Raw genomic sequence first — 24,723 nt, 5'->3', positions numbered from 1 at the left:
AGATCCAAACTGAGGCAATCTGGCTCCAGAGTCCCAATTACAAACGTTATTCTACACTGGTTTAATTAACTTTTTCAGAATGACCAAGCTGCTTAATAGCAGATGCAGAATTTGAGCCTAGGTCTGTCCAACTGCAGAGCCTTCGCTCTTTAACCCCATACTTACTCTTTGTGGCTAATTGTCTGTCCCTTCACAGTAGTCCACATAAATGATGCTCCTATGGTTGCACAATAATCTGCATGGCTCTTTGTGGCAACCTTCGTAATATAATTAGAAACCAAGTATTCTGACCTCTGGAGATGAGCAGTCAGGTGTGATCAAAAACAAGACTCATGGGTCCAAATACTGAAACCAGGCTGCAAATGTTCACCTGCTGTGTCAGTTTGGGTACTACAGAAAACAGAAGCCAAATGGAATTAGAAGCATAAGATTTATTAGAAGAAATGCCCATGAAAGAAAAAGGGAAGCAAAAGCAAGAGCAGGTGGGGAGGGTCTGAGACCACAAGGAAGTTCTGACACTTGTCAAGGAAGGAAGGAAGGAAGATTGGGTAGAAAGAGTATCCAGTTGCAGCAAGGCTCTGAGGAAATCTGGGTCAAGTCAATGGAAAGCCCAGGTCAATGATTGCCCGGTGAAGGAGTCCAGCACTGGGCAGAAATGGCCCGGCTCCAGCATACCTTTCTCAGTCATTGCTGGGAATAGCCCCATGGAGAGCGTGCCCTTGGCATAAATGATCACAGAGCTGTCAGCCACCCATGCTCGTTGCAACTGCTTCTCTTGAAAGGTGGTCTTGGCCGGGTGCAGTGGCTTATACCTGAAATCCCAGCACTTTGGGAGGCCGAGGCAGGTGAATCACGAGGTCAGGAGATCAAGACCATCCTGGCTAACATGGTGAAACCCCGTCTCTACTAAAAAATACAAGAAATTAGCCGGGTTTGGTAGCACGCGCCTGTAGTCCCAGCTGCTCGGGAGGCTGAGGCAAGAGAATCACTTGAACCCAGGAGGCGGAGGTTGCAATGAGCCAAGATCGCGCCACTGTACTCCAGCCTGGGCGACAGAGCGAGACTCCAAAAAAAGGAAATTTGGATGGTGCTTTTCCATGGCTGCCATACCCATGTACCATGAATTAAACTCCCCCAAGGAAACACTAGAGAGCTAACCACATGAGATAAGCAGTCAGTGTCCATTGTCTACACTGCTTCTCACAACACACATAGTTAACACAGCTGAGTATGTTTTTTTTTCCTTCAAAACGTGTTGGTTTGGCCTTACTAAAAGTGTCAGCTCATTTAAAGAAAAATGTATGTTTTCCTGAAGAGGAGTAGGTGGAGCATTTTCTCATTTATTTTTCTACCATGAACATATTTGAATTGCCACAAAGAAGTTACTATGGAAACCGCTCTCAAACTTGCAAGATAAAAGGTAAAAATGGAACACTTTGTTGACATGCAAATAGTTAGTCTCTGGAGACCACTTTTTAACAAACTCTCCTGGTCTGATTTTTCTGAGTCCTTTAAAGGTTCTCTTGAATTAAAAGTGGACAGGCAGATTTTTTGGTGTTACATTCCAGATGGCTCCAGCTGACTGTGCAAATGTCACAGGTGACAATTCTAGGATGAGTCTAGATATATGCAAACTTGCTTTTGGAATGAGCAAAAAGGCTGATGGTGCCCTGCTGTGAACACCCAAACAGGTCCAGGGAAGGGAATGTGGTTGTTTTTGGGCCAGGCTCATTCTGCAGGTGTACTCTGCACTGACTTGTTTGAAAGTTAACTTGCTGAGCTCTTATTTATGCAAAGTAGTTTCTTTTTCTTATCTCCTCTGGCCACATTCCTTCTTTGGGATCTTGAGCTGGATAGTCTTTCCAACACAAAACACAAACTTCTTATTTGAAAGCCTTATTCCTCTACCCATCTCTGCTCATCTTTACCTGCCCCTCCCCATCCACCACTCCAATTCACTTTGTGTCAGCCCAAGTACTCCTATCACTACAAAGCTCTGAGATAACTTTGGATTTCTGCTTGTTGTACTTTTCTGCCTGTCAATTCCTTCAACCTTGCTTCTTTCTCTTGGGGCTTCAATCCCAAAGCCATACTGAAACCTTTTTCAAAGTTGCTTTTGGTAATTAAGTGAATCCAACTTTAAGAGGGTTGCCTGTAGTTTCAGTTACTTGAGAGACTGAAGCGGGAGGATTGCTGGAGCCCAGGAGTTTCAGATCAGCTGGGGCAACAGAGTGAGATGTCCAACTCAAAAAAAAAAAAAAAAAAGAAAAGAGGTCATTTGACTTGAGGGACACAGATCAGAGGTTGTTTATTTGGGATTATTGTTACCTAGCTTCATGACTAGCAACCAACAATTTCACTTCTTTGTGAATCAGAGTCTATCTGATTCTTTCAAAGGATCCTTCCACTTCAGCTTCCCATGTAGTTGGCATCACGGGTGTGTGCTCCAACACCTGGCTAATTTTTTTCAGGGGGGATGGAATCTCGCACTGTCACCCGGGCTGGAGTGCAATGGTGAGATCTTGGCTCACTGCAACCTCTGACTCCTGGATTCACGCAATTCTCCTGCCTCAGCCTCTCGAGTTGCTGCTATTACATGAGTACCATACCCGTCTAATTTTTTGTATTTTTAGTAGGGATGGGGTTTCACCATGTTGGCCAGACTGGTCTTGAACTCCTGACCTTGTGATCTGCTCACCTCGGCCTCCCAAAGTGTTGGGATTACAGGCATGAAGCACTGTGCCTGGCCATTTTTTTTTTTTTTTTTTTTTTTTTTTGTAAAGACATGAGGGTGGATGTTGGGTGTCTCACTTTGTTGGCAGGCTGGCCTCAAACTCCTGGGCTCAAGTGATCCTCCTGCCTCGGCCTCCCAGCCTCTCAATCTCCCAAAGTGCTGTGATAACAGGCGTGAGCCACTGTGCCCAGCCTGTAATAAACTATTGTAGAACCTAAGATTGGCCTTTTAAGATGTCTTTTCAAAAGGCTTTTGTATTTCTGACAAATGGATAGCCCTACCCAGACCAGCCACTTCTCTGCTGGCCCTCCACCCAGAAGCCAACTCAGCAAAGGAGGACCATTTTCCACACTCTTCTGATTGCATCCCCAACCAATCAGCAACACCAATACCCTAGCCCCTTGCCCACCAAACCATCTTTGAAAAACTCTATCTTCCAAATTTTCAGGAAGATTGATTTGAGTAATAACTGTCTCTCAAGTGGCATGGCCAGCCTTGTGTCAAACTCTTTACTGCAATGATGCAGTCTTAGTGAATTGATTTATCTGTAAAGGGGGCAGAAAGAACCTGCTGAGCAATTACACTATCTGCAATTATCTTAAATGTTTCCTTGATTATTATATGTTTCTTCCAATGACCTTTAAATTCCAAGAGAGCTGGACCCCTAACTGTATTTCCCACTTCTGGCACATACAAAATGCTCAATAAATATTTGTAGAATGAAAAGAACTGTTCAATTTCAGCAGATGGATCAAATGAAACTTAAGGTTGCTTGAAGCTTTAACATGAGCATTGATAAAAATGAGTAAGTGGGAAAGGAAGTGATGACAACCATTGCAACAAAGCAATGAAAGCAGTGTGCATATTTATGTTTAAAAAACACAAACCTGTCAAGCCCTTGAATGTCTGATTTATGAAATACATATATGTGTATGTGTGAGTGTATACATAATGTTGGCTTTTTAGTTTCACATGCAGTGTGAACTCAGTTTCGGAGGATAATAATAAAGTATTTAACAAGGATTTCAGGTAGTTGTCTAAATATAAAACACTGTATCATAGAATTAGAGTGGAAAAGGATTTAGAATACAAGTTCTTCAATTTACAGGGGTGGAAACTAAGGCCTAGAGATCTAAGTATATTTTGGCATTGGGAAATAAATAGGGTGATGTGTCTGTTGATGAGAAATACATATGCCAATCATACTTCTGTATAATCATTACTAATAACATAGCAATACCGCCTTACATTTGAAAAGAGTGTTTGAATGTGACTAGATCCTGCACCAGTGGTTCTGAAACTTGAGCGTGATCAGAATCACCTGGAGGATTTGTTAAAGAGCAGATCGCTGGGCCCCACCTCCAAAATTTCTGGCTCGGTAGGTCTGGAGCAAGTGACGTGGAGAGCTTAAGAGAAACCATCCCAACTCCGTTCAGCTCTTGCAACTGAACTGGCCCCGCTCGGTACGCAGGGAAACTACAAGTCCCGGCATGTCCCGCGCGCAGCGGCGGAAAGTCGGATACTTCCGCTCCACGCAGCGCCTCTGCTGCCGCGTCTCGACGTGTCACCGGGGGCGCCGCTGCTGTGGCAAAGGAAGGTGCTGACTGGGGGAGTTCGAGGCGGCGGGCGGCGGTGACCCCGGCCTGGAACTGCCCCGGCACGGAAGTGTTCCGGGATCCGTGGGGAGCAGGAGAGGGAGGCGGCGGCCAGTCCCACGCGGGGCACGATGTTGAACATGTGGAAGGTGCGCGAGCTGGTGGACAAAGCGTGAGTATCGGGGGGCAGTTGTGGCCGAGGCCCACTCAGGGAAGGGGTTACTGGGAGAGAGAGCTGGCCTTGGGCGAGGGGTTGCCCGCGTCACGCCCCCCGGCTCTGCCAGCCCCATCATGGCGGCGACCCATTCCTTCCCGGCCCCGGGCCTCATCCCCGCTTGCGAGGCTGGGGAGGGACCCTCCCTCGTTTTAAAAACGTCCTCTTAGCCACCCTTCTCTCCTTTCCAGGCCTTCCTGTCCCTTCCCCTATTCCAACCCCTGGGTGCCGACGCTTTGGTCAGAGGGGGCCGGTTGTCTGCAGCTGGGTCACTGCCCTGGCCGGAGGACTGTCTTAACCTCAGGCTGTGGGCTTTGCCTCCTGGGCAGCAGGGAAGGTTTGGGAGTAGGGAGCACAATGCACTGGTTCTCTGTGTCTCTCGGGGTGTAGTACGGAGAGACCTTAGACCTGGTTGGGGTGTGTCTTTTACCTTCCTGGCCTCTTCTTAATTCCTAATGAACCTGAAGTGTTGGAGTGGGTGGTAAGTGTAACAAGTGGCTATTGTGGTAAGGCTGAAATTACTCAAGAAGAGACTCATCCTTTGCTTTTCTAACACTAGTGAAAGTAGATCACTATATAACTTCTTGTGATTTTCTTCTACACTTCTACACTTCTTGTGATTTTCCACTACACATCATTTTTGGTGTGCTACCTGTTCCATTCGATTAAATTAAGAGGTCTTTAAGAAATTTCCCCTTAAGAGGAAAACAACCCAGGTTTATATCCTGTTGATCTGCTTTTAAAAGCAGTTAAAAAGACCAGTACGTAGTTGATTTCCTTTAAGACTGAAATAACTTTAGTCTCTTACTTGCACAAGGAAAACCTTAACATTTAAAATGAGTATATCAGATATACAGTGGTTAAGTAAGGCCTTCTAGGCCAGCAGGAAATAAAGTTTAAGAATTTAACCAGTCCTCTTCCTTTTAGGTTTTAGTGATTATGCAATAAGTATGGTGAGAAAAACAGTTCATTTGTGCCACCTACCTAACCTAAAATCAGGAAGTATAGATAGCAAACTGTTTTGTTAACACCAGAAAACAAAATAATTTCCAGTGCCTTATCTGATGCATCAGTTAGAACTTAGAGCGTGACCATATTTTTATATTTTCTATGCTACCAAGAAGGCAATAGAGTGCCTAAGGAGCATGGGTTTCAGAACCTGCAGAGCTTGGGGAAGTTACTCATCCTCACAGTGCCCTAGTTTTCTCTGGTGCAAAATGAAAATGCAGTGATACCTACCTTAGAATGTTGTGGTGAGGCTTAAGGGTTAAGGGATTATATTGCACATGAAGCCCTTAACATAATATGTTAAGATCAGTGTACTTTTGAAACTAGCAAATGTTTTGCATTTAGAGTGAGATAAGATAAACCTCTTTGAGAAGCTCCAAGTTTGAGAAGTTATTTGCTTTAATGATTTTTCTTTACAACTACTCATTTGGCTGTTGAGGCCTCTGCTATTTATTTCGGACTATTTAGCTGTTTATATATTCTTTGCTTTTGCTTACCAAAGATGAAATAAACTAATAGTTCTTTTCCAGATCCAGGATCATTGGCATTTTTTTGAGTATATTGTGTAAAGATTAGGATATCAACTTAAATAGTTTTTTAAAGGCCAAAAGAAGACTTCAAAGCTACTTTTTTTTTTCTTTTGATGGAGTCTCAGTCTTTTGTGCGATCATAACTCACTGCATCCTCTAACTCCTAGGCTCAAGTGATCATCCCGCCTTTCCCTCCCGAGTGGCCAGGACTACAGGCATGCACCACTATGCCTGGCACTGCCTCCTTATTTCTGAGTGAGGTCAGCAGAATAAAACCACTAAGAAACACCTTGTTCTCTTAGAGGACTAAATCTGTGGTACTCAAAAATTTGAAGAGGCTGTACATTGTTCATGTTCAAGGCAGTATTCCTGCTATTGTTGTACCTTTCATATTTGCTTATCACACTTGTTACGTGCTTTAGGTTAAATTTGCCATGCAAGTAGTTACCATTCTGCTGGCAAAACTATTGCTGAAAAATAATATCTGTCTTTGTACTACCCAATTTAGGATGTAGACTTGAACCAAATTATTCAAGAACATAGAAGAATGTTGCTACCAAGGACTTTTTAAGGCTTTTGTGGGTGTCTGACACATATTAAGGTTAGAACATGAGGTTAATTTACTGATGAGTACTCGGGATTTTAATTTTTATCTTTCACTGACAAGAAGAGAAAAAATTCTTCCCCCAAAATGTAAGCATCTTACAGAACTGTGGATTTGTTAGACTGTGCACCTAATACCATAATAGAGGTGCAGCAGATCCATAGAATGACTGCTCTGATTATCAGAGGGATAAAATGATGAAGGAACTTGCAAATGAAGAAACAATGAAGTGATTAAGGACTGTTCAGATAGTTGGATCAATCAAATGAGGGCTTATATGAGAGAAGGGTTAGGGGGTTTGGCTGTCTGGTTCATATTCTGGCATTGCCTTTTTAATTAGCTGTATGTATGATTTGAGGCAGAATCATATGAATTTCCAGACTTTGGGTTCCTTATCTGTAAGATGAGGGGACCTGGCTAGAGTAAGACTTTTTCCACCTTTGATGGCTATTGGAGAAATGCATTTCCATCAAGGAAAAATAGTTGGAACTAATTTTTACAATAGCAGGCAAATTCTGGAGTCATTATCCTCTGTAGACAATTTAGGCTAAAATGGGAAATTTTCTTAAAAAGTGGTAATCAGTAAATGTTACATTTAAATATTTTATGCAGTAAATACAGACCATGATTCAGGAAGACTAGGACTTTTAGTGTATGTTGATACCCAGTGAGGTTTTACTTCAGAAAAAAAATATACTCTTGAAAAATGTGTTTCCTGGAGCCACTCTTAGATTCAGTATGGTAGCAGTTCTTGAGTTTAGTTATGTATTTTTTTTTTTTTTTTGAGATGGAGTTTCACTCTCGTCGCCCAGGCTGGAGTGCAGTGGCGCAGTCAGCTCACTGCAACCTCTACCTCCAGGGTTAAAGTGATTCTTCTGCCTCAGCCTCCCTAGTAGCTGGAATTACAGGCGCCTGCCACCACACCCAGCTAATTTGTATATTTCTGGTAGAGACGGGGTTTTGCCATGTTGGCCAGGCTGGTCTCAAACTCCTGACCTCAGGTGATCCACCCACCTCGGCCACCCAAAATGATAATGATGTATTTCAGACATTGGCTTTTAAGACACTGAAGACTTTTTCTGGAAGTGGGGTGTATTTTCCACAATTGCTGCATCTCCTGGTGATAGTAGAGGGATTTGTTTTGCAGAACATTGTGGAACTGAGGGGAAGCAGATAAAGCCATAGGCCTGCCAGAGCTTGGAGTGCCAGTATCTTCCCACTCATAGTCAAGTTGCATAAAAGGCGATGTGGCAGAAAAGAATAAGTGGCACTATTCCCATCAACTAGGAACACTAGCTTAACCATTGTCATCCTGTGACCTGTCTTCCATTACCTGTGGCTGTAATAAAATTGGACATGTTTATATTTTGTCATCCTATGTATGCATGGTAAAATTGAAAGTTGCTGCAGTTCTATTTTCTCTCCAGATTTGAGTAATGTAATGAAGGTGACACGGTAGTAGTATATCCAAACTGCTACTTACTTGTTCAAGCTCAGTGAATCCTTCTCTTTCCTTGCAGGGAGTAATATTAGCAGTAAATCTATTTGATCAATGCTTCTTTTTTTTTTTTTTTTTTTCTAAGACAGAGTCTCACTGTGTCCCCCAGGCTGCAGTGCAGTGGTTCGATTTCAGCTCACTGCAATCTCTATCTCTCAGTTTCAAGTGATTCTCCTGCCTCAGCCTCCCAAGTAGCTGAGATTATAGGCACCTGCTTCCATGTCTGGCTAATTTTTGTATTTTTAGTAGAGATGTGGTTTTACCTTGTTGGCCAGGCCTATCGCGAACTTGTGACCTCAGGTGATCCACTTTCCTTGGCCTCCCAAAGTGCTGGGATTACAGATGTGAGCCACCACACCCAGCCTCCATGGCCCTTTTTATGATAATAATTCAAACAGCTCTGGCTGAGGTCCTAAGGCAACAGCTATGGATATCCATTTTAAGTTATTCTCCTAAGGGTAGCTTGCATTTTCCCTCATAAGTTGATTTTTATTGATGTATATTTGCTTGGTTTTAGATCCTAAATGTTTAGATAATGTAGAGCTGTAAAAACTATTGTTCTAGTCTCCTGACTCCAGAGGGAGAAATTTTTGCATTTATAAAGAATAGTACATTTCTTTATTTCAACACATAATACATTTTTTATTTATTGGATTCATGCTCTAGTTTTTTTTTTTATTTTTTATTTTTGAGACAGGGTCACACTCAGTTGTCCAGGCTGGAGCACAGTGACGCAAACATGCATACTGCAGGGTGGACCACAACCGTGCCACCATGCTTGGCTAATTTTTAAAAATCTTTTTGTAGAGAAGAGTTCTTGCAGTGTTGAACAGGCTGGTCTTGAACTCCTGGGCTCAGGCAGTCCACCTGCCTCAGCATCCCAAAGTGCAGGCAGAAGCCATTGCATCTGGTCTAGTACTCTATTTTCTGAACTTGAAACATAAAATACCTACCTTCAAGAACCTTACCTCTACAAATACACTACAACTTGAACAGATTATTTGTTTTTCTTTTCTTTTAGTCTTCAGCTGTTGTCCCCTTTATTTTCCTTATCAGTAAATCTCTGTTCAGTTTGCTTCTTGGAATTTGAAGGCAGAGATAGTAAGATAATTGTCAGCTTACTAGACTTTCCAATGTCAACTTTTCCTTGAACCAATTGTAAGTAATTGTTATTGCTGAAACAATGAATTAATTATCCTCCTCCTTTTCTAGTAACTGGACACAAGTAAATATTAAGAATTTAATTCCAAAGAAAGATGAGTTTGGTTTATCTTCTGCTAGCATTTCTTAGAGGTAATTTTCTGTAATTTAATCTGTTTAGTACTACCGTCAAGGTGCTTTTAAAAAGCACTTAACTGCCTCTTATGTTTTCTTGCACGCTTTAGTATTAGTTTACAAGCAGTTTCTTATCTACTTACTGATACGTCCATTGAAAGTACTTAGCCTTTTTTATTTTGAGTGCCATTTGTTAGTACTCCAAGGTTTCACAATATGGCTCCACAGTTGAATCTTTTTTTGTATTTTTTTTTTCTTGAGATGGAGACTTGCTCTGTCATCCAGGCTGGAGTACAGTGGTGCTATCTCAACTTACTGCAATCTCCGCCTCCCAGGTTCCAGCAATTCTCCTGCCTCAGCCTCCTGAGTAGATGGGATTACAGGTGCCTGCCTCCATGCCTGGCTAATTGACAAACAATAAACTCTTGAAACATCTATTAGTATTATTACTGTTATACACAAAATAGTATAACACTAGAAAAATCAAAGGAATAGAGTGTTTGAGAAAATAAAGATACAGACTAGGTTATTTATAAGTATGTAGGAACTGTATCTTCATGAAATCATTATTTTCAGTGAGTACTCTCTCCTAAGATTAAGTTTAGTCTACATATAGGACAGCACAATTAAATACCTCTGTTGTTTGTGTTTTGTTTTTTTTTTTTAACCAAATCATAAATGGCTTCTACTTTAGTATTGCAAAGCATATTGCAGAAATACTCTTTCAAAAGACATGTTAAGGAATAAAGTCTTTGGAAAGACATACTGCAATTTCCATCTGCCAATTCTTAATATTTTGTTCAACTTGTTTTGTGTATTCTCAAGATTTTAAAGTAACTGCTAATGTAAAACATTTCTAAAACATAAAAAGATTTATTTTATAAATGCAAATTTAAGCAGACAATTCTTTTTTTTTTTTTTTTTTTTTTTTTTGAGACGGAGTTTTGCTCTTGTTACCCAGGCTGGAGTGCAATGGCGCGATCTTCTCGGCTCACCGCAACCTCCACCTCCTGGGTTCAGGCAATTCTCCTCCCTCAGCCTCCTGAGTAGCTGGGATTACAGGCACGCGCCACAATGCCCAGCTAATTTTTTTTTTGTATTTTTAGTAGAGACGGGGTTTCACCATGTTGACCAGAATGGTCTCAATCTCCTGACAATTCTTAAGAGACTGAACAATATCAAGAAAAATAATCCTCTAAAATATGTGATACCAAATTTGTGGTGTTTCACAATGGACAAACAAGGAAATACATGCAAGGAAAGCACATTGGAGAAAGGGCTTTCCAGTTATTCAGCCCCCTTCCAAGTTGGCATGAAATTCTTCTGGCTTACCAGGGCTATTTTGCCTGAAAATTAAGTACAGGTAAAAGAACATAATGTATTCCCATGTTAGAGCCAGTTTATAGCTATGTATTACTTGTGGATAGATTTAGCTAATGAATTATTAAATGTGAGTGATTTTGTTAATGTGCAACAGTGCACGTGAATGGTTTGTACTTCATTTAAGAAAAGTCTATCTAACCAGTTAACCAGTTACTTTAGAAATTTCATTTCTGGTTTTTTGTTTTTTTGAGGCAGGGTCTTGCTCTGTCACCCAGGCTGGAGTATAGTGGTGCCATCTCGGCTTACTGCAGCCTCAACCTCCCAGATTTAAGCAGTCCTCCCAAGTAGCTGGGACAACAGATGCACACCACAGCACGTAGCTAATTTTTGTTTTTTTGGTAGAAATGGAGTTTTTCCACATTGCCCAGTCTGGTCTTGAACTCCTGAGCTCAAGCATTCTACCCACCTTGGCCTCCCAAAATGCTGGAATTGCAGGTGTGAGCCACTGTGGCTGGTCTAGAATATTTGTTTTGACATGAATTTTATTTAATTTCTCAATTCTTAGGACAGTATTTAAGTTCTGGATTTCTATTAAGTGCTGGATAACTTTAATATAAATAATCTGTTATAATTTTGCACACACCATTAGGTAGTAAATGTGCATTCATGCTTTTTGAACAATTCTTGAACATTTCATTCAAGAATTCTCATCCAAATAGCCTTTTTTTTTTTTAAGATGGAGTCTTGCTCTGTCACCAGGCTGGAGTGCAATAGCGTGATCTCAGCTCGCTGCTCACTGCAACCTCCCCTTCCCAGGTTCAAGTGATTCTCTTGCCTCAGCCTCCCCAGTAGCTGGACTACAGGCACGTGCCACCAAGCCCAGCTAATTTTTGTATTTTTAGTAGAGATGGGGTTTTACCATATTGGTCAGGATGGTCTTGATCTCTTGACCTCATGATCTACCTGCCTCAGCCTCCCAAAGTGCTGGGATTACAGGCATGAGCCACCTCACCCAGCCCAAATAGCCTATATTTTTATAATAGAAAAAAGACACCCGTTGAAAATTCAATTCTGGGTTTTTTGTTTGTTTGTTTGCCATTTGTTTTCATGCCTTTTTAGTAAATCATTAAAGAACAGTGCAAGGCCAGGTACTGTGGCTCTTGCCTATAATCCCAGCACTTTGGGAAGCTGAGAAGGGAAGATCTCTTGAGCCCAGGAGTTCAAGACTAGCCTGGGCAACACAGACCCTGTCTCTACAAAAAATTAAAAAATTAGCCGGACATGGTCTTGCGTGCCTATAGTCCCAGCTACATGAGAGGCTGAAATGGGAGGATCAATTGATCCAGGAATTGGAAGGCTGCAGTTAGCTGTGATCATACCACTGCACTCTAACCTGGGCAACAGAGTGAAACTTTGTCTCTAAAAAAATATTTTTTAATATTTAAAAAAAAGAACAATGCAAATAAGCATACTGAGCCTTTTTCTATTAATTTTTCTCATACTCATTTCTCATTTGTCACTTTTTAAAGAGACTTACGGTTGTACAGATGACACTACATGTCTTAATTTATAGTTAAACACCCAGGGTTAAATAATATCTTTTTTTTCTTTTTTCCTTTTTTTTTTTTTGAGACAGGGTCTCACTTTGTCACCTAGGCTGGTATGCAGTGGCATGATCTTGGCTCACTGCAGCCTTGACCTCCTGGGCTCAATCCATCCTCCCGCCTTAGTCCCCCAAGTAACTGAGACTACAGGTGCACGCCCCATGCCTGGCTAATTTTTTGAAGAGATGGGGTTTCACTGTGCTTTCCAGGCTGGTCTCAAACTCCTGAGCTCAAGCAATCCGCCAGCCTAAAGCTGAGGCTTCCCAAAGTGCTAGGATTATAGGTGTGAGTCACTGCACCCAGCCAGTAATAGCCTTAGTTTGATATGTTTGGCTTATAAGTTTGGTACTGAATGGGCTTTGAAGGATGGCCTATTTCTCACGAAGCCATGTAAAATGTAAAATGTTTAGCCCTATAATCTGCTCTCTACACAGCAGCAAGAGAGAATCTTCAAAAATACTAAGTCAAATGGATTCAGAAGTCTCCAGTGGCTTCTCATCTCATTGCTTACTGGCCTGTACACATCTGGCTCTTTGCTGCCCCCCTCTGATCTCTTCTTCCATCACTGTCCCTCACTTTCTGTGTTCTCTTCAGTGGACCTCCTGTATTACATAGTATGCACTCACCCTTGTCACTATTTTTCCATGTGCTTGCCTTTCTCTGTTACCTGTATTCATCTGCTGTCTCTGATAATGTAAGTTCCTTGAGGGCAGGAACTTTTGTTTTGTTTCCTGCTGTATTACTAAATCTTAGAACAATTATGACACATAGTAGGTGCTCAAATATTGTTGAATGAATACATTACATTTGGCAAGTTGATATTTATTACAGAGGATATCCTTCAAATCCAAATATGTATATATATATATATTTGAGATGTCTCGTTCTGTCGCCAGATTGGAGTGCAATGGCGCGATATTGGCTCACTGCAACCTCCACCTCCTGGGTTCAAGTGATTCTCCTGCCTCAACCTCCCTAGTAGCTGGGACTATAGGCGCATGCCACCACGCCCAGCTAAATTTTTTAGTAGAGATGGGGTTTCAACATGTTGGCCGGGATGGTCTCGATCTCTTGACCTTGTGATCTGCCCACCTCAGCCTCCCAAAGTGCTGGGATTACAGGCGCGAGCCACCACACTCGGACCTAAATCCAAATATTTCTAATATTAAAAGCTAATAGTTATTGAGCATTTACCATGTGCTAAGAACAAAGGTGAAAATATTGTTATGTTCAATTTTCTGATGAGGAAATTGGGCACAGAATGCCAAGAGTATGTCACAGATAACACATTGAGAAAATAGTCTAGATTTTAAATCTAGATGATATACTTTCAGAATATATATTTAACAGTTTATGCTAATCTTTTACAAGACGTCATATAAACAAAAAAAATTGTTGTACAGGCATACCTGAGAGATATTTACAGGTTTAGTTCCAGACCACTGCAATAAAGTGAATATTGGAATAAAGCAATTCGTACAAATTTTTAGTTTCCCAGTTCATATAAAAGTTATGTTTCCACTATACTGTAGTCTATTAAATGCACAATGGTGTTACGTTAAAAAAAAAAGTACATACCTTAATTTAAAAATATTTTATTGCTAAAAAGTACAGTCACCTGAGCTTTCAGCAGATAGTTATTATTCTGCTGGTGGAAAATCTTGCCTCCATGTTGATGGCTGCTGACTTATCAGGGTGGTGATTGCTAAAGTTTGGGGTGGCTGTGGCAATTTCTTAAAATAACAAGGAAGTTTTCTGCATCATGGATTCTTCCTTTCACAGTTGATTTCTCTTTTTTTTTTTTTTGAGACGGAGTCTCGCTCTTGTTACCTAAGCTGGAGTGCAATGGCGCGATCTCGGCTCACCGCAACCTCCGCCTCCTGGGTTCAGGCAATTCTCCTGCCTCAGCCTCCTGAGTAGCTGGGATTACAGGCACGCGCCACCGTGCCCAGCTAATTTTTTTGTATTAATAGAGACGGGGTTTCACAATGTTGACCAGGATGGTCTCGATCTCTCGACCTCGTGATCCACCCGCCTCGGCCTCCCAAAGTGCTGGGATTACAGGCTTGAGCCACCGCGCCCGGCCGACACAGTTGATTTCTCTAGCATGCAATGCTGCTTGATAACATTTTACCTCAAGTAGAACTTCTTTTATAATTGGAGTCAGGCTGGGCATGGTGGCTCACGCTTGTAATCCCAGCACTTTGGGAGGCCAGGGTGGGCAGATCACTTGAGGTGAGGAGTTCAAGACCAGCCTGGCCAGCATGGCAAAACCCTGTCTACTAAAAATACAAAAATTAGGCTGACACAGTAGCTCACGCCTGTAATCCGAGCACTTTGGGAGGCCAGAGCGGGTGGATCACTTGAGATTAGGAGTTCAAGACCAACCTGGCCAACATGGTGAAACCCCGTCTCTACTAAAAATACAAAAATTAGCTGGGCATGGTGGCGGGTTCCTGTAATCTCAGCTACTCAGGAGGATGAGGCAGGAGAATCACTTGAACCTGGGAGGCAGAGGTTGCAGTGAGTTAAGATCATGCCACTGCACTCCGGCCTGGGAAACAGAGCAAGACTGCATCTCAAAAACAAAACAAAAATTAGCTGGACATTCTGGCATGTGCCTTGTAGTTTCAGCTACTTGGGAATTTGAGGCACGAGAATCACTTGAACCTGGGAGGCGGAGGTTGCAGTGAGCTGAAATAGCACCACTGCACTCCAGCCTGGGTGACAGAGCAAGACTCCACCTCAACAAAAAAAAAAACGAGTCAGTCCTCTAAAACTCTGCTACTGCTTTATCAGCTAAGTTGCCCACTCCAGCCTGGGCAACAGAGTGAGACTGTGTCTCAATTAAAAAAAAGTTCTTAGGCCGGGCACAGTGGCTCATCATGCCTGTAATCCCAGCACTTTGTGAGGCAGAGGCAGGTGGATTGCTTGAGCCCAGGAGTTCAAGACCAGCCTGGCCAAAATGGTGAAACCTCATCTCTACTAAAAATACAAAAATTAGCCAGGGGTAGTGGTGGGCCCCTGTAGTCCCAGCTACTTGGGAGGCTGAGGCGGAATTGCTTGAATCTGGGAGGTGGAGGTTGCCGTGAGCCAAGATTGTGCCACTGCATTCCAGCCTGGGGTCAGAGTGAGTTCTTTGTTGTCATTTTAACAGTGTTCACAGCATCTTCACTGGGAGTAGGGTCCGTCTCAAGAAACCACTTATTTTGCTCATCCAGAAGAAGCAACTCATCATTCAAGTTTTATCATGAGATTGCAGCAATAAGTCACATCTTCAGGCTCCACTTCTAATTCTGTTTTTTTTGCTGTTTTCACCACATCTGCAGCGACTTCCTTCACTGAAGTCTTCCCCACCTCAAAGTCATCCATGAGGTTTGGAATCAACTTCCAGACTCCTGTAAATGTTGATATTTTGACCATGAATCACATTTTTTGTCTTTTTGAGATGTCTCGCTCTGTCGCTGCTCTGTCATTCAGGCTCAGGGTGGAGTGCAGTGACATGGTCACCCCACTGCAGGCAACTCCACCTCCTGGACTCAAGTGATCCTCTGGCCTCAGCCTCTTGAGTAGCTGGGATGACAGACATGTGCGCCACCACACCCAGCTAATTTTTTAATTTTTTGTAGAGACAAGGTCTCGCTATGTTGCCTAGGCTGGTCTTGAACACCTGAGCTTAAGCAGTCCTTCCACCTTGACCTCCAAAGTGCTAGGATTACAGGTGTGAGCTACTGTGCCCAGCCATGAATATTCTTAAATGGCAAAACTAACATAGTGAATTCTGTCTGGAAGATTTTCAATTTACTTTTTCCAGATACATCAGAGGAATCACTAGCTTGGCAGTTACAGCCTTACAGAATGTATTTTCTTAAATAATAAGACGAAAGTCAAAATGACTTCTTGTTCCATGGGCTACATTGAACATTGTGTTAGCAGACAGGAAAACAACATTCATCTCTTTGTACATCTTCATCAGATCTCCTTGGTGACTCCTTGTCCATATGAAATATTTTGAAAGGAATCTTTTTTTCTGAGCAGATCTCAACAATAATCATTAAACTATGCTGTAAATAGACGTGCCATCATTCAGGGCTTGTTGTCCCATTTCTATAGCACAGGCAGAGTAGATTTAGCGTAATTCTTAAGGGCTCCAGGATTTTCATAATGTGCAATGAGCACTGACTCACGTCTGCATTAGCCCATAACAAGAGAGTTGGTCTGTCCTTTGAAGCTTTGAAACCAGGCATTGACCTTTCTAGCTATGAAAGTCCTAGATGGCATCTTCCACTGTAAGGCTGTTTCATCTCCATTAAAAATCTGTTTAGTGTAGCCACCTTCATTAGATGATCTTAGCTAGATCTTCTGGATAACCTGCTGTAGCTTCTGCATCAGCACTTCCTGTTTCACCTTACATTTTTCTCTTACAGAGGTGGCTTCTTTTCTTAAACCTCATAAACAAACCTCTGCTAGCTTCAGCTTTTCTGCAGCTTCCTCACCTCTCTCAGCCTTCAGATAGAACTGAAGAGAGTTAGGCCTTTCTCTAAATTAGGCTTTGGCTTAAGGGAATGTTGTGGCTAGTTGGATATTCTATTTTTCAAACCACTCAAACTTTCTCCATATCAGTAATAAGGCTCTGTTTCACTTAGCATTCTTGTGTTCATAGAGTAGCACTTTAAATTCCCTTCAAGAACATTTCCTTTGCGTTAACAACCTAACTTTTTGGCACAAGAGGCATAGCTTTTAGCCTGTCTCAGCTTTTGACATGCCTTCCTAAGCTTAATCATTTCTAGCTTTTGATTAAAAGTAGATGTGCAACTCTTTCTTTCACTTGAACACTTAGAGGTCGTTGTAGGGTTATTAATTGACCTCATTTCAATATTGTGTCTAAGGGAATAGAGATGCTTGAGGAGAGGGGCACATTCAACATATTATCAATTAACAGCACGGTTCATGCTGTTCCCAAACAATTACAAAAGTAACATCAAAGATTACTGATCATAGACTGCCAGAAGTTGGAAATACTGTAAGAATTACTAAAATGCTTAATCCAAGGTTGCCAGAAACCTTAAATTTGTTGTTTTTATTTTAAGGCACTATCTGTGAAACACGTTAAAGCAAAGCACAATAAAATTAGGTGTGTCTGTATTTCACTATCAAAAAGGTGAATTACTAGTATATACCTCATGCAAATTAAAAATTATTTGGGAAAAATTTATAGCACTTAATTTTTGTTTTATTTTATTATTATTATTTAGAGCCTTACTCTGCTATCTAGGCTGGAGTGCAGTGGCATGATCTTGGTTCACTGCATCCTCTGCCTCCCGAGTTCAAGCAATTCTCCTGCCTCAGCCTCCCAAGAAGCTGGGATTACAGGCGTATGCCACCACAGCCTGCTAATTTTTGTGTTTTTAGTAGAAACAGGGCTTCACCATGTTGGGCAGGCTGGTCTCAAACTCCTGACCTCAAGTTATCCGCCTGCCTTGGCCTCCCAAAATACTGGAATTACAGGCATGAGCCACCACACCTGGCCTGTAGTACTTAAGATTCTGAACCAAATTCAGTTAGAGTGTGTTCTTTTTTCCACATAGGCACCTATCATAGAAGGAAATTTTTCCGGCATCTTGCAGTATTCTGAATACTGTCTGTGAGGTCGATGACCCTTAATGAGAGGGAAGCAAATAGATGAAGCAAATAGATGTTTCTGTAGGTGAAAAAGAAAATCTTCACTAATGTTACAAAGGTGTTCTCTATAAGCAGCTGTAAAGTGTTTTAACATTTGTTGAGCTATATTAAGTGCTCCAGAATCAGTGACCAACTTTTAAAAGTTTTATAATCCTGTGATCTTATTTTATTTATTTATTTTATTTTTATTTTTTTGAGATGGAATCTCACTCTGTAGCCCAGGCTGAAGTGCAGTGGTGCGATCTTGGTTCATTGCAACCTCCACTTCCAGGGTTCTAGTTCAAGCAATTCTCCTACCTCAGCCTCCCAAGTAGCTGGGATTACAGGCACAAGCCACCATGCCCAGCTAATTTTTGTATTTTTTAGTAGAGACAGGCTTTCACCATGTTGGCCAGTCTGGTCTTGAACTCTTGACCTCATGATCCACCCGCCTCAGCCTCACAAAGTGCTGGGATTACAGGTGTGAGCCACACCACACCCTGTCTAATCCTGTGATCTTTATGTTGTGATCAGTTTGACATGCCTCTGTGTGCTATGTCATATGAACCTGTGATTTATGCACAACTTTTTCTAATTTTCTTATATTCAAAATGGATAATTTGGAATAATGTTCTTTAATCACTTATGTACCATCTAAGTACTGTATTTTTGGCATAGGGTGTAAACATCTAAACGTTCTACAATATCTCAAAATACGTTATTGATATACTCACTAATCTTGGCTGACCTTTTAAGGGTCCTTCACTGAGTACTTATTAAATAGCAACAACCATGAACCCTCTAAGACATGCGACAGATGGTAGGGTTCCAGTAGGCAGCTTACTGTTCTGTATAAAGCATATATGCACATGAAAACCACATGAAAAAGAAATAGAGATGACACAAGTTGGTATATCAGTGAGTACTTTCTTAGAAGCTAGTTCTGTCATAAAAGAAAGAAGGTCTGTATTTTACTGTAATCAAATTGTCCAAATTAAATAATTTGAAATATAAATGTTTCGATTTTGCGAACTTGAGGGGAAAATATAAAGGTCTTCAAAATTTTGGTGGACAGGATCTAGAACAGTTTCCTTTGTGTCAGAAAGTTGAGTCTAGTTTTGGGGATTGGATAATACATCTAAGTTTAATTACTGGTGGAGAAAATCTATAGCCTACTTAAACAGAATATCAAGTATTTGAGTTCACAAAGAGATGGTATCACTCTTACCACTGTTGAGATACAGGATTTTTCATTTTATTCTGTTGATAAGATTTTTTTAGAGTTACTGATATTTGGCAATACATATGAATTTAATTAAGCAGAAGCAAAATCTATAGATGATATAATCACACTGTATAATATCAAGTCTGTGTCTGCAAAGACGTAATTTTCACATATTGTGCCAGTGCAGGATGTCTCATTTTATCTTTCTCTTAGAAGGATTTTATGCCTTTTTTTAAGGTTAACTGATTTTAATACTTGTTTTAGATGTTGTCCTGAGAAGCAAGATAATACAGTTCGTAAAATTACCTTAATAGAGTGTTTTAAATGGACCACCACCTGTTTAAAAAGATAACTGGCTGTGAGTTTGCCACAAATTTGGTAAAATTTCTTTGAGTTTCAGTTTTGTTTTTAAATGAAGAGTGGGAGAGGGACGTGAGTCAAGATACTTCCTCTACTTCTGCTGTGTAAAATGAGGATAAGGTCTACTGTTAAGAGAATTAAATAAGCTAATATGCTGTGAAAACATTGTTCTTTACTTTTGTTGTATTGCCTTAGTTTTGTCATTGAGGCAATTTCTGAAGTTGTTAAAAAGTTTCAAATTTAGATGAACAAAGGCCATTTTTAGATTAGTTCTAAAGTTGGGAAATATATTTTTATAAAATTTAAACCCCTCTAACAGTAAAATTGTTACTCTTAAAATTATTTTAGTGGCTATCTTATCATACCTGTAAAAACCAGAATTGGGATCCAAAATACAAATAAAACTCATAGGCTGTGCTTATTTTTGAATACCTTGGATATTTGATCTTCTTGTGAAACCAGTCTCACATATCTTCTTGGCAAGAGAAACACCTCACTGTTGTTTCTTTTTTTAAAACAAAATCGATTAACTTTAAAGAGCAAATAACTTAATGCAAGTGTCCTTAAGCAACAACCAGCAATAGGAAAGAATAGTTCACAGCTAAACTCACACACAAAACAACATGAGTATGAAGTTGCTGTTAAGTACAGAGTAGAGGTGTTTTGTTTCTTAAATAGAAATAATATTTCTGTACTTTCTTTTGTAAATGGACCATGGGGGTTTAAACTTTTAAAATTTATTACAGATTGCATTTGAGGAATTTGTGCTGGAATAGATAATGTGTATCACAAGATATGCAGTTGAATTTGTAATGGCTAGTATTTGCAAAGCAACTTTCAAATAAATATTTTATGGTAAATATTTAACAAAGTTTTTCTAGCAAGTGGGGATGGATATTCTAGTTATTTAGAGTTGTAAATAGTCTGTTACCATCATATCCAAGTATAACATTTTGCTAGTGTTTATTAATTTCTGTCATTAACTAGAACAATTATAAGAACTTTTTTTTTTTTTTTTTTTTTTTTGAGACGGTGTCTCACTCTACAGCCAGGCTGGAATACTACAGTGGTGCAATCTCCACTCACTGCAACCTCCACCTCCCTGGTTCAAGTGATTCTCCTGCCTCAGCCTCCCAAGTAGCTGGGATTACAGGCACATGCCACCATGCCCAGCTAATTTTTGTATTTTTAGTAGAGATGGGGTTTTACCATGTTGGACAGACGGTCTCGATCTCCTCACCCCATGATCTGCCTGCCTCAGCCTTAAAGTGCTGGGATTACATGCATGAGCCACTGTGCCTGGCCTCTTTTCTTTTCTTTTTCTTTTTTCTTTTCATTCTTTTTTTTTTTTTTGAGACTGAATCACGCTCTGTCACCCAGGCTGGAGTGCAATGGCACGATCTTGGCCCACTGCAACCTCTGCCTCCCGGGTTCAAGCAATTCTCCTGCCTCAGCCTCCCGAATGGCTGGGATTACAGGCATATGCTGCCACGCCCAGCTAATATTTGTGTTTTTAGTAGGGACCGGGTTTCGCCACGTTGTCCAGGCTGGTCTCCAACTCCTGACCTCAGGTGATCCGCACACCTCGGCCTCCCGAAGTGCTGGGATCACAGGCGTTAGTCACTGCGCCCAGCCTTTTTCTTTTCTTTTTTAAAGACAGGCTTGATTTGTCACCCAGTCTGGATTATAGTGGCACCATCATGGCTTACTGCTGCCTCAGCCTCCCGGCATCAAGTAATCATCCCACCCCAGACTCCTGTATAGTTGGAACTACTGGCATATGCCACCATGCTGGCTAATTATTTTTTGTATTTTTTGTAGAGACAGGATTTTGCCATGCTGCCCAGGCTGGTCTTGAACTCCTGAGCTTAAGCAATCTGCCTGCCTTGGCTTTCCAAAGTGCTGGGATTGCATGTACGAATCAATGCGCCTGGCTACAACCAATCCTTTTCATGAAGTTTGACTTTGTTCCAAGTTACATATGTTACTTATTGAGGCATATTAAAAACAAACAAACACACACACACTCACTTAGACACTTACTAAGAGATGAAGTCTCGCTGTGTTGCCCAGGCTTTTCTCGAGCTCCTGGGCTTAAGCTTATCTTGGCCTCTTGAAGTGCTGGGATTACAGGCGTGTGCCACCATGCTGGCCAAAAATATATTTTTTATTGACATAAGACACACATAAAACTAGCAATGAGTAGTAAAGAGAATACATGTATACTTTTTTTTTTTTTTTTTTTTTGAGATGGAGTCTTGCTCTGTTGCCCAGGCTGGAGTGCAGTCATGCGGTCTCGGCTCACTGCAACCTCCTTCCAGGTTCAAGCAATTCTTCTTCCTCAGCCTCCCTAGTATCTGGGACTACAGGTGCATGCCATGACACCTGGATAATTCTTTTTGTATTTTTAGTAGAGACGGGATTTCACCGTATTGGCCAGGCTGGTCTTGAATTCCTGACCTTGTGATCCACCTGCCTTAGCCTCCCAAAGTGCTGGGATTACATGTGTGAGCCACTGTGCCTGACATATATATACATTTTTTGTTTTTTATTGAGACGGAGTCTCGCCCTGTCACCCAGGCTGGAGTGCAGTGGTGCTATCTTGGCTCACTGCAACCTCCGCCTCCCAGGTTCAGGCAGTTCTCCTGTCTCTGCCTCCTGAATAGCTGGGATTATAGGCACGTACCACCATGCCCTGCTAATTGTTGTATTTTTAGTAGAGACGGGGTTTTACCATGTTGATCAGGCTGGTCTCGAACTCCTGTCCTTGTGATCCACCTGCTTCGGCCTCCCAAAGTGCTAGGATTACAGGTGTGAGCCACCATGCCTGGCCAGAATAAGGATTATTCTCTTATATAGCCACAATATAGTTAAATTCAGAAAATTTAACATTGAAACAATAGTTTTACCTCTTTCATAGTCAAAGTTTTTCAATTGTCCCACTCCAGGATTTCATTTAGTACCATGTATTGTATTTAATTGTAATGATTCTCTAGTCTCTTATAATGAAGAGTTTCTTAACCTTTCTTTGTCTTTCACAACATAGGCATTTTGGAAACTAAAAGCCAGTTTGGTTGTTTTTTTTGATAGAATATTCCTCAGTCAATCAATCAGTTAATTCTCCCTCCCTCTCTCCCTCCCTCCCTCCCATGTCACTCTGTCGCCCAGGCTGGAGTGCAGTGGTGCAGTCTCTGATTACTGCAATTTCTGCCTTGTAGGTTCAAGTGATTCTCCTGCCTGAGCCTCCTGAGTTGCTGGGACTATAAGCATGCGCCACCATGCCCAGCTAATTTTTTTGTATTTTTAGTAGACACAGGGTTTCACCATGTTGCCCAGCCTGGTCTCGAACTGCTGAGGTCAGGCAATCCGCCTGCCTTGGGCTCTCAAAGTGCTAGGAATACAGGCGTGAGCCACGGTGCCTGACCCCCTCTTTTTTCTTTTGAGCACTTTTAGCTTCTGGTACAAAGCTGTTTTTGGCTTATCCTGTACTGAGGTGCTTCAGCCTGGAATCAGCCATTTCTCTGAGGACCTCTGGTTTTAGTTCCACCTAGTGGTAAAGCATATTTTTAAAATAGAGAGTATACAGTTGTTTATACATACACAGAGAGAGGTTTTTTTCATAATTAGGAGATTACTAGAACTTCTTGGTATGCGGGATCACCTGTAGCTCAAAGAGTTGGCACATGGGACAAAGTTCTTGTTTTGGGTGTTTGTTTGTTTTTTTTTTTTTTTGTGAGACAGAGTCTTGCGCTGTCGCCCAGGCCATAGTGCACTGCATGATCTCAGCTCACTGCAGCCTCTGCCTCCCAGGTTCATGTGATTCTCCTGCCTAAGCCTCCCGAGTAGCTGGGATTACAGGCACCCGCCACCACGCCCAGCTACTTTTTGTATTTTTAGTAGAGATGGGGTTTCACCATGTTGGCCAGGCTGGTCTCGAACTCCTGACCTCAAGTGATCCACCTGCCTTGGCCTCCCATAGTGCTGGGGATTACAGGCGTGGGCTACCGCACCTGGCCTGGGACAAAGTTCTTTGGAAGTGTGGTAATGATACTTTTCTTTTGAATAAAGCTTAAGGTTTTGTTTTCATATTTTGATTGTTTTGTTTTGAGGCAAGGTCTCCCTCTGTCACCCAGGCTAGAGTGCAGTGGCATGATCATGGCCCACTGCAGCCTTGACCTCCTGGGTTCAGGTGATCCTCCCACCTCACCTCAGCCTACCTAGTAGCTGGGACGACAGGCATACTCCACCACCGCTGGCCAAATTTTGTATTTTTTATGGATATGGAGTTTTGCCATGTTGCCCAGGATAATTTCAAACTCCAGGGCTCAAGCAATCCACCCACCTCCAAAAGTGCTGAGATTACAAGCGTGATCCAGCACACCTGGTCTTTTTTCATATTCTTAAATCTAAAGAGAATAAGATTCATGAAGAGCACTACATTTCTGTTCTATTTTCACTACTTCTAACAATGTTCTTTGCTTTTTTAAAATTAGGTAAGTATGAACAGCAAAAATCAAAGCATATGCTACACAGTGTATGTATTGTAGATAATGATTGTCATTATGGCAATAACATGCTCTCATAGAATGTATTCTTCCTAATGGTATTTCTTGTTACAACCTTCCACCTGTAATTCATCGTTCTGTTATATTGAAACTGTTTTTGGCTTTTGAATTGTTTATACCAGCAGCTGATTACTGAGTAATTTAAGAGTCTCACTTAATTATGGCAGCACTTTCTAATTAGAATGCTAGATGTTGGCACTTTATTTTGCAAATAGAAGTGTAAAATATTCATGTTTGCAAAATTTGTAGAAAAAATATTGAGAATTTATCTATAATTTTAAGATGTATATATTAAGCATGGACTTAGGCTGGTTTTACTCACAGAGTAAATACGTAATTCGTTTGAAATATGAAATCCTTGACTTAGGCTGGGCACAGTGGCTCACACCTGAAATCCCAGCACTATAGGAGGCCAAGGCAGGTGGATCACTTGAGGTCAGGAGTTTGAGACCAGCCTGGCCAACGTGGCAAAACCTTGTCTCTACTAAAAATAAAAAATAAGCTGGGTGTATGGTGGATGCATGTAA

General features: G+C 41.4%; 1 protein-coding gene across 2 annotated transcripts in view; it reads left to right on the top strand.

Annotated features, from left to right (window-relative positions):
- Positions 1–4,285: 4,285 nt before the first annotated feature.
- Positions 4,286–24,723, top strand: part of CLINT1 (clathrin interactor 1) — a 72,249-nt gene continuing 51,811 nt past the window's right edge. For both annotated transcript variants that reach the window (XM_021675971.2, XM_021675970.2), the window contains exon 1: positions 4,286–4,501. In XM_021675971.2, coding sequence (XP_021531646.1) covers positions 4,461–4,501 — 41 coding nt within the window. In that variant the 5' untranslated portion in view covers positions 4,286–4,460. The remainder of the gene's footprint in view (positions 4,502–24,723) is intronic.

Source organism: Aotus nancymaae, unplaced genomic scaffold, assembly GCF_030222135.1.
Source record: "Aotus nancymaae isolate 86718 unplaced genomic scaffold, 86718_ANA_hifiasm-v0.15.2.pri h1tg000015l_0, whole genome shotgun sequence".
NCBI classification, from domain to species: Eukaryota; Metazoa; Chordata; class Mammalia; order Primates; family Aotidae; genus Aotus; species Aotus nancymaae.
Note: the sequence above shows the minus strand (reverse complement) of the source record. Positions and strands in the feature narration are given on the sequence as shown.